The sequence below is a fragment of the Populus trichocarpa genome, chromosome 14 (assembly GCF_000002775.5).
Source record: "Populus trichocarpa isolate Nisqually-1 chromosome 14, P.trichocarpa_v4.1, whole genome shotgun sequence".
In the NCBI taxonomy this organism is placed as follows: Eukaryota; Viridiplantae; Streptophyta; class Magnoliopsida; order Malpighiales; family Salicaceae; genus Populus; species Populus trichocarpa.
The window spans coordinates 3,351,258-3,361,925 of record NC_037298.2 but is presented as its reverse complement, the minus strand read 5'-3'; the positions used below and the strand labels follow the sequence as shown (position 1 = coordinate 3,361,925).

The following is a 10,668-nucleotide window of genomic DNA, read 5'->3' as shown; positions in this document are numbered from 1 at the left end:
AAAAAATTAATTAAAATAATATTATTTTAATTTTAAAAAAGATATATCCAGATTGATTCTTTAAAGTCATGATTTAAATCTTATCTAATTGATTACCGGGTCAAGTTTTAAAATTATATTCGTTAAACAATAATTTTACATTGTTGAATTTAATCTAAGAGTTGACATAATTTAATTTAAAATTGATTAACCAAAAAACCTAAAACAAATAGTAATTTTATCAAGCATTGTCTCCTAAAATACTATTCACTGCAATAATTGTTTTTTTTTTAATTCATGGTTTTTTTTAAAAGATCAATTCTTCACCATTGCTTTTACTAATACTATTCATTGCAATTTTATTTTTTGTCTTTTTTTTTTATTTTACCATTAGTCATTTAGCTTGTCAAAAATTCTGTTTTATAATTTGTAATGGTTTACTTTTTATATGGTTTTTGTAGTCTCTTAACTCCTTTATTAAGTTAGCCCGGTTGACTAGGTATTTTTTTTCTTAATTGATATATTTTTTTTTTAATTTCATCATTCAACATTAAATAAGTTAAGAATTATGCTTCATGATTGTTTTGATTTACTTTCTACTGGGTTATTCCGATCTCATAACTCGAGTCAAGAATTTTACGGATTAATCTTGATTGACTTGGGCCGTTTTATTATGTTTTTTTTCATATATATTGATTTTTTTTGCAATTTTACTATTCAACTATTTGTTGATTAGGAACTGTGTTTTATAGCTTGTTTTGATTTGTTTTATATAGAGTTATTCATGTCTCATGATTGAGGTCACAAGTTTGACATATTAACCCGAGTTGATCCATATTTTTTGGGCTCTGAGAAGGCCCAAACAACCCACATAAGTTAGAGGCCGACGAAGAAAAAATCCGAGGCTAGGGCATCCCTTAAAGAAAGCGAAAACATATAATCTGGTCGCTATATAAGAAGTAAAGTAAACAGACTAGACCGGCTTTGTCTCTTTTACCGCTCCCTTAAGAGAGAATTCTAGGGTTTCTGCTCTTCAAAGTCACCGAAAATGGTACTCTCTTCATTTTTTCTCATTAACTCTTCGTGGATTTTCTTTATTATCCTGCATAACTTCAAATTCTATGAGATCGCAGCTTTATATTTCGTCTGTCATGTTTTTATCTGTATAAATCTCTGAGTCTCACCCTGTATTTAGAATCCATTAATCCAAAAGACAGTGCAGTGTTTATTTTCCACTGGTTTTTATTTGGAGAAACTTTTTGTAGCTCTGCTGTTATTTGACATTTGTCCACTGGACATCAAATTGCCTGACTTCATGTTTTTTGTTTTCTTTTGTTGACATGTAGACCAAGAGAACCAAGAAGGCCGGTATTGTTGGGAAGTATGGTATGTTTTTTTTAACGTAGTTTTGTTTTGTGTGCTAACGGTAAAATGAATGAACAAGAAGACATAAAATCACAAATAGCGCTGTGGTTTTGTTTTTCAACATGGTTTTATGCTTTATAGTGCCAGCTAGCTCTAGAAATTGTAAACGGTCATGGTGATTAATATGGAAAAGTTGGAAAAGAAGCTGAATAAATAAGATGGATGTCTTTTAGCTTTTATCTATCTCACTTTAATTTGCATGCTGTACACTTGTTTTTGTGTACACATAAACTGTGCGCTTCTGTGTGCAAGCATGTTTATTATAGCTAGAAACATGGCACTCAATACATGTTTACAATGCAGGTACCCGTTATGGTGCTAGTTTGAGGAAGCAGATTAAGAAGATGGAGGTCAGTCAGCACAGCAAGTTCTTCTGTGAGTTCTGCGGCAAGGTAATCAATCCACCAGGCTCATTCTGTTTTGTTTAATCTGCTGATTTCATGAGCAGGGTATTAATTTTGTAAAATGTTCGTCATTGTAGTATGCTGTTAAGAGGAAGGCTGTTGGTATCTGGGGTTGCAAGGATTGTGGCAAAGTGAAAGCTGGAGGTGCTTACACTTTGAAGTAAGACTTCCTTCACCTTTTGAATTTAAATTCTTTCTGTGTTTGACTTGTACTGTGGGTTCTAATTGCTTGCTTTGCAAATTTGTTACAGTACTGCTAGTGCCGTGACTGTCAGGAGTACCATCCGTAGGCTGAGGGAGCAGACCGAGAGTTAATTGTATTTTATATCATGCTATGTTTTATTGACTTGTGGATCTTGGTGTCATTTTGATTGGAGACGTTTAATCTATTTCATTTCTATAGTGTTAGGAGTTATGGAAGGTGATGAAAGGAAATTCAGTTTGAGAAGATTGATATGGTTTTATCTCGACCCTTTTCAATTTAATATATAGCCAGCTTTGCCTTGTGGTCTACATTGTGTTGCTCTGTTACTCAGGTGGTGTAAAGGATAAAATAGTTTCATAAACATCAAATGGATATTTGTTGAACATTGATGAATAATGGTGTTGTTCACACTGTACCTTTCCATGAATCGTGTAAACTAATAGGAAAAGATCTTGTTGAACAAACTTAAAAGGTTGACTGAGAATCATGTCTTCCAAGTAAAGTGCAAAGTTTATTTCCTATGTGTGCAAGGATCAAGAAACACTAGGGTTTTTCATAGCTGTTCGCCTGATAGGAGCAGAATGCAAGAATCAAAATGCATTTATTAAATATGTTTCGGCCATTTTTCAAATCTAGTGGTTAAAATCTCAGAATGAATGATATTTGTTAAGAATTTCTCAGCAAAATTAGCCCTACACTTGGTGTCGCCATAATGCCTCCTGAATGCAAGGATCAGATTTCATCTGCTGGCAGGTCAATTACAATTAAAAATATGAATATTGAACTTGAAAACAATCCAGTCGATTTCCACCTGTGCCTTTGGTCCAATTTTATCCAGTCAAAAGAAGAGGAACACGGAAGCCTGTATTACTATAACATGGAAAAGGGAACGTGATTACATCTCATTGAAGGTGCTCATAGCTCGCATACAACATCGAGATGGGCTCAGGTTTCACCTGGGCACCATCGGTTTCTTATTCTACAATGCATTTAACTCTCTTTACAAAACCAACCAATCTACTCCACTGCATCTCCCTCTATTCACACATGGAACACATGTTTGAATCTCGGGTTGCAGCCTCTCAAAGAAAGAATAGGCTGAAGAGAAGATGGCTGTACAAGCTATGAAGTTATTGAAAAGGAACCGCAAAGCTGTTAGCCTCTTGCTGCAGTTTTGTTAATTTGCCTAAATCATTCTGTATGGAAAGTCTCACACAATTGGAATGTTACCGTTGTTATTATTGCGATGCATTTGTTTCTGGACAGCCTTAACTGCAGCCACTCTAGCTGCATTAGCTGCCCTGTTAGCTGCCGCTACTGCCCTATTTACCCTTTCATCAACTTTTGCAACATCATAAGCCTCTTCTGATGCTGTACGTGCTTCCTAATTGCATGCAAGAACAGCAAGTTAGAAGAAATGTAAACCAGCATAATTACACATTGCTCATGTTCTTCATGCCATGTTGAAAGACACTTGCTATAATTCGTATCCAATTCACATATCACAAGTATTGACAGAACAGTTTGGATGATTAAAAATAATAACGAAAAAATGAAAGCAATATGGCAGTATCAACCAGCAATGCAAAGGCTGTAAAAGCAGTTGGCGAAGTAGACATCAAATAACAGTGAGAAAAGCTAAATCTTTCCATATGAATAAAATTGCATAAAACCACGAAGTAAAGAGTCAAGGTTTACCTGCACTGCATTGAGCACTTTGGAATGATAAACAGCAACAGGAGATACAGGATAAGAGGTGTTCTGCGTGCTTGGGACATCATGAATTCCATTTTGCCAGTGACCAGACTGAGTCTCCCCATTTCTGAATGTGTACATTCCAAGGCCTTGCCTTCTACCCTCATGCCAGGCTCCCTCGTACCGATGCCCATTTGCAAAATGATAGACACCAAATCCATGCATCTTGTCTGCGAAATATTCTCCAGCATATGTATCCCCATTCCTAAATAATTAAAAATCAGATGCGTGGGTGATTTGTACTGTAATATATAATCAGGGTGGCTAATAAGGCTGCAAATCTTTTTAGCATAAAATGAAAAGTTTATTAATATGCACATGTATGGGCACGCACCAAGTTACAGATAGAGAGAGACTAACAAACCACAATTACTAAATAATCCATGATCCAATTCATGTGATTTCCCATAATCCATTCCATCCTATCTAATATAATTGTGAGGAAAGTGAAAATGAAAACCGGTACAAGCTGAAAACCATTAACATCTTATCCCTTCATATGAACTCCAATTAATGAGAGACTGGACAGTCAAAAGCCCCTTAAAAGTTTTGGTCATGTTAACCAAGAAAGAATCTTGTTAGGTGCTTAAAGCAGTATCAAGCTCCCTTAAGTACTAATGCCAACAGAATCCTACTCGATCACTCGTAACGTTGACAATAATCGGTCAAAATCAGGAAAACAACCCCGGATACAGGAATTGCAACAGAAGCTAAGTTAAGAAGATGATCAATGGCGGTCCTATAGCTGTTATCCATTCACTATCTTTTGCATTGTTTAACAAATTTTCTTTTCCTTATTGTTCCCTGTCAACTGCTTTGCCATCTGACCTTTCAGATGAAGAAAGTAGGAAAAACATTCCCTACTCCGGTTAGTCATGTTGACTAAAGCTAACTAAAAGCACATGCAAGCATCATAAGCTCAAGGGGAAAGGATGTCAAGAGCATGATGATAGAACAGGAGACAAAATTATAACTGACCTTAAACAACATCTATGCTCCCATTAAAGTGCATTGGTAATTGCATGAGCATTTTTTAAAGAAAATACAAATACAAGCAGATAACTTTATACTCAGATAGTCCAAAAAAATCAGCTGGAGAAGACATCAGAGTAACAGAAAACATCATTACTACTTAAATCCTATAGGAAATATTATCCTTACTGCTGAAAGTAAGACACCACAAAGAAATATCACTCCCAAAGGAAAAGATTTCTTGTCCTGTTACCCCTGATAGAAAAAACGATCCATAAAGAGCATGATAAATGATAACCAATAGTGCGTTTTTAACATCTTTTCTACCCTAAGAGACCTCACGAGGATGGAATCTGACAAGTCCATGAACCTTTAATAGACTCCATGGGTTATAAAAAGATAGACGGAATTCAAACACAAGTGTGTGCAAGTGCACACACAACAGGCAAGAAAACTATAAATATATAATGCTAGACATACCCATAAAAATTTAAAAAAACTGAGGAATCCATCATCCTAATGTGTCCAGGCTTAAAAGTTTGATAGACTTTATAACCCAAGTCCAAAAAAATGTGTACAATTTGTAATGAACAGTAGTAAATTAAAAAAAAAAATCAACCTAAATTCCTTGTAGATTGAGCAAGTTTGAGCCAACCTACATGATTCCCAGATTGAGCATTCAGGACTAAACATACAAGTAGAAGTTGTTAAGACTGCGTGAAGGTGTCATTTCAGCTCTGCATCGACAAGCTTAAGGGAATTTATGCTACAAGTGATCATCCACTCATTGCTTAGTAACACGAAACTCTATCGAATGTATATTTTGAAAGGTGACAAATTTCCTACTGTTGTAAAATCTTTTCTTTTTAAGGCCTGATTCTAGAATCTAGTTTGAATGACTAAAATTACACAAATTCACACAAGAATAATAAAAATGACTCAGCCGAATGACAGCAAATGAAGAGTATTTCTCAAATTTAAAGTGATTTCTCTTTTTGAACAATTCTTTCTGATTTGCTCCATCTAGAATTTGTCATTTCCGTCTGCATTGTTTTCTTCTTAAAATATTATTATAAGCACTTGCTTTTGCACTCAAACTAATTATTGAGGATGGCTGGTTCCATATTAGCAGTCCGTTAAGTTCCATTTCTTTATGCCTGGTTTCCCAATTCATTCCATCTAGTAAAAACTCAACCAAGGTAAATCCTCCATTGAAATAGGTTTCCCAATAGTATTTCTGTAGATATCTAAATCAGCTAAAACCATCTTTTCACAAATTCCACAATCTTGCAACGAGAAAACCAAACACCATAAAGCAAAATCCACTGATCTCAAATCAGGCCAATATCATTTCACCAAAAAAAAAATCCAAAAAGAAAGTTCTTCAAAATTACCTGAAATGGTAATGCCCATGTCCGTGCTTGACACCCCACTTGAATTCACCAACATACCGACTCCCATCCTCACAAGTATGAACTCCACAGCCATGAGTTTGTCCATTAGACCATTCACCAGCATAAACATCTCCGGTATAAAACCTATACACACCAAATCCATGTCTGAGTCCTTGCCTATATTGCCCTCGATATCGACTCCCTCTAGCCCAAGTTTCCACTCCATAGCCATCATATTTCCCATCAACCCAATCACCTTCATATCTTCCACTCATATAATAATAATAAACCCCACTTCCTGAAAACTTTCCCTTGTGAAATTCACCTTCATAGACGTCCCCGTTACTATAAACCTGAACAAAGCAACCAGAAGCCGCCCTTTTCTCCGGTTTCGACCTCGACCCTATTGACCAGAACACCGGTATAGGCGATCTAGATGCTGAATTCCTAAGCTTATTGATTGCAAATGACCGCGATAAAAACAGCCGAATTGAAGGCAATCTAGGCAGAGCTAAATTCAGAGACAATAACAAAGCAGCAGAAAATGCAAAAGCAGACAAAAAATCAAGCAAAAACGAATGACTCGGGTGCGAGACCAAGAAATAAAAGAAGGGAAGCGAGAGCAAGAGAATCAAGCGTAGGTGCACTTTCAGGCGAGCCAAGCGGCGGCGGAAAAAACGAAAGGCAGCGGCTTTAACGGCAGTTGTGACAGAAAAGAAAGATTGGGGTTGATGGGTGGTAGCAAAATGGTAAATGGTAGGGGATTTAAAGAGTGAATTGGAACGATGAGGGGTTTGGCTATGATGGGTCGTCGTCGTTAAGAGAGGTCTTTTGTAAGGAGTTGGGGAGGAACTGGAAGAAGGAGGGGTAATCGGGTCATTCTGTTGTTGGAAGTGGTGGAGGAAGAGCAATTGCGGGTTTAACGTGGTTGAGAAATCGGAAGAGATGCCGGTGCTTTCTTTTCCGATTTGGATTTCTGATTTCTTCTGATGCATTACATATGGGAAATTATAGAAATTGAAATTGAAATTGAAATTCAATGGTTTTTGGATTTGAAGATAGGATCAGATTTGTGTTTTTAGAGTCTTCTTTTAGGAGTTGAGAGAGGGAGAGTGAATTTGGGAGGTGAGGTGAGAGCGTAGGTGAGAGAAAGGAAGAGAGCAAGAGGAGCCGGCCATGGCCTTTTAAAAACAAATTTTCAGTTATTTTTTATTTTCCTTTCTTTTATTGTTTTGTTGTTGTTGTTGCTGTCGCTATGATTTTATGATTTGAATTGTTGTTACAGACGTGTCCCAACGGGTTGTTTTTGAGTAATAATGACAAGATTCATATGTTTAATTTATTTCGGATTTTTTTATTCTCATAGTGATTCCATTAAAGTAAATTCAAGTTAATTATTTTGTTTGGTAGTGTTGTAAAAATAAATTAAAAAATATTTTTAAGTATTTAATTATATAGTTAAAAATTAAGAGAATAAAGACTAATTCTAATAGGTTAAAATATTAAAGGATGATGAGATAAAAAAAATCTAATTTCATAAATTATTTTAGATAAAATAAATAGAAAATAAAAAAATAGGAATCAAATATAATAGATAAAAAATAAAAATAAAAATAAATCAATTTTATAAATTATTTCAAATAAAATAAATAACATTCAAAATAATAGGAGTCCCAATAAATAAATAAAATAGTTAAAAAAATAGCAAGAGAAAAACAAATAACAATTAAAATAATAGGAATAAAAGTTGGTATAAAAATCAAATTAAATCAAATTCTAATGGAAGAAATTGAAAAAAAAATTCAAAACAAAATATATAACAATCAAAAGATTAATGATCAATTTTGATATGATTAACGAATAATAATATATAATAATATATTTTTTATTTTTTCATAGTTACAGAAAAATATTTTCCGTCTAAAAATACATTGTTCATAAAACAAACAGGGTTAATGTCTTAGTCCGGGTTAGTCTCTTACCATAAAAACATGTGTATTAAACTTATCCCGGTCACCGAGTCAACTTATTCAACTCACTCTTAGATGAGGCCAGGTATTTAAGAAAATTGAATACAGAGTGACCTAATTTAATCGATAGGTTTAATAGGTTAGTTCACAATCCCATTAGAATGATAATTGATTTTTTATTTTAAAAAATAAAATAATATTATTTTAATTTTAAAAATAAATGTTTTTTATATTGATCATCCCAAGCTCGTAAGTTTAATTTCATGTCTCAATTAGTCCATATTAGTCTTGCATATCATAGAGGCACATGTATTATAAATGTCCTGGCTTGTTAGGTTACCCCCCGATTAACCCATTAATTGATGGGATCAAGTGCCTAAGGAAAATCAACACGGAGTAACATAGTTTATCTTGGTTTAATTAGCAAGTTAGTTTGTGACCCAACAGGATCGGGATTTATTTATTTATTTATTTTTAAAATAATAATATTATCTTAACTTAAACAAATTAAACCAATTTTTTTAAATATTAACTTAAATTTACTTATCAAATTTGTTGCCGCTTGATGAGTGAGTTGGATTTGATTCCTATGCAGTTAAAGTGAACTACTTAAGACATGTCATATTTTTTTACTTAGTCGTGCCCTCTTGTTTTTAAAAAATAAAATAAAATACGTTTAAAACTATTGATTATATTATACTCCAAAGTTATATAATTTACATAACTTTGGAATATAATGTGAAATCAAGACTTGGTTGAGGTTGAATAGTGTATGCAAATTGAATTTGGTTAGATTAGGAATGATTAACTTAGAATAGATTGGATTCACGCGTACTTCAATTAGCTCGACTTGCAATGGAGTGTGATGGAATTGGTCATACCAAATACGATACAAGTTTTTATTTCTATTAGAATATACACACTAGTTTATTGCCATTGTTTTTAACAATAATAATAATAATTTTTGTTGTAAAATTCATGATTTCAAAAATATTGTTCTAAATTATATATCTTATTTAGCCACTGCAATTGTACAATAATTTATACCGGCTTTCCTCTATGTTATTTTTTTTTTCAAGTTACAATACGGTTAAGAACTCATTAACTATGAAGGAGGTAACTCAACTGGTCATGTTCTAGATTTGCTTTCTAGAGATTACTAGTTCGAGTCTCACAAACCTCAGAGCCACTGGAGGCTTACATGGTGGTTAACTTTAAGGTCCATGAGATTAGTCGAGGTCCGTATAAACTGGTCCGGACACCCACGTTAATAATAATAAAAAAACTCATTAATCATCCAACTATTCTGCCTATATTGCTTGTGATCACATTCGTGTGTAATTCATGAAATTTCCACCCTTCATGTTCATGAATGAATTGTGTACAAATTCACCAATCGTAGAAAGTAAAATCATAATCAATTCATTAAAAAAAAAAGAAAAAGAAAAGGGGGGCTTTTCTGTACGTTTTGATTTTTAGGTTTCTTCTCAAATTAATAGTTAGCCGAATGAAAGTGTGATTAATGAATAATTTAACTGTGGATTTCATGCTTGTCCGAGTGATGAAGAACAAGTATCTCTACGTGCAATAATCATTTCTTCCCCTAATGATGTAATATAGTTGAAATCAATGGAATGATTGTGACCATTTGTAACAAGCTCCAAGAAATTTTTTCCTGGAAAACTGCAATTTCAGAGTTTAATTTTTAATTTTTTTTAACTCTTAACCTTTTATTTTACTTGTCTATATAATTAACCTATAATTTTCTTATTTAATCGGTGTCTACAGGCCCTACTTGTAATTATTAAAAAAAACTATAAAAATAATTAACCTCTAATTTTTTTTTAGTGCCTTGTCATTTATTTTTATCTATTTAAATGATTAGCCTCTTCTCTTTTTTTTTTTTTTTTTAATTCGAGTACATTTTATCATTTGAGGTTTTAAAATGCTAGCATGGCCCGTGTTTACTGTCACGTAGCTGTTATGCGCTAACATGTGGTAAAAGTGATTCCTGTTTAAAACTATTAAAAAAACAAAAAACAATAAAATAAAAGATTCCAAAAATCACAAGAAGAAGAAGAAGAAGAAAAAGCACAAGAAAAGGAAGAAGAAAGGAAAATGAATTAAATAGGCGCATAATGATTTATATTTTTTTTTTTGTAAATTTCTTTAGGTGTTTTTCAAAATGGGATCTGACTGTATTTTAAAAAAAATTAAAATTACTTTTTAATTAAAATTAATTTTTTTAATGTTTGTGGATTGTTTTGATGCTGAAAATAACATTTAAAAATTAAAAAAAAAACTATTTTAATATATTTTTAAGTAAAAAATAATATTTATTATACTTCTAAACATGGAATTCATGTGTGTGGATGTAATTTTGTTTTTTTCTCGACAAATAATTAGAATGAGATCATTTTTATGTCATAATAGTACATAATGATCATGTGTTAGTAAATATGATCATGATTTAACAGTTTCAAATGATAAAATTAACTAAAAAAAAATCAAAAATTTAATCAATTAAATAGTTAAAAATTAAAAGCTGTGCGCTAAAATTATGA

At 32.9% G+C, this 10,668-nt stretch overlaps 2 protein-coding genes across 2 annotated transcripts; one reads left to right on the top strand and one right to left on the bottom strand.

The window, feature by feature from the left end:
* The first annotated feature begins 901 nt into the window (after positions 1-901).
* On the top strand, positions 902-2,321 carry LOC18105104 (60S ribosomal protein L37a). The gene is made up of 5 exons (XM_006375128.3): positions 902-1,030; positions 1,326-1,365; positions 1,708-1,796; positions 1,886-1,968; positions 2,060-2,321. Exons 1-5 carry the CDS (start codon positions 1,028-1,030, stop codon positions 2,121-2,123), a joined length of 279 nt encoding a protein of 92 aa, XP_006375190.1. The 5' UTR covers positions 902-1,027; the 3' UTR covers positions 2,124-2,321.
* A 536-nt stretch (positions 2,322-2,857) lies between these two features.
* Positions 2,858-7,332, bottom strand: LOC18105103 (uncharacterized). Its single transcript, XM_024585289.2, has 3 exons — positions 6,135-7,332; positions 3,712-3,973; positions 2,858-3,397 (listed from the first exon to the last, which is right to left on the bottom strand). Exons 1-3 carry the CDS (start codon positions 7,127-7,129, stop codon positions 3,224-3,226), a joined length of 1,431 nt encoding a protein of 476 aa, XP_024441057.2. The 5' UTR covers positions 7,130-7,332; the 3' UTR covers positions 2,858-3,223.
* Between the last annotated feature and the right edge of the window lie 3,336 nt (positions 7,333-10,668).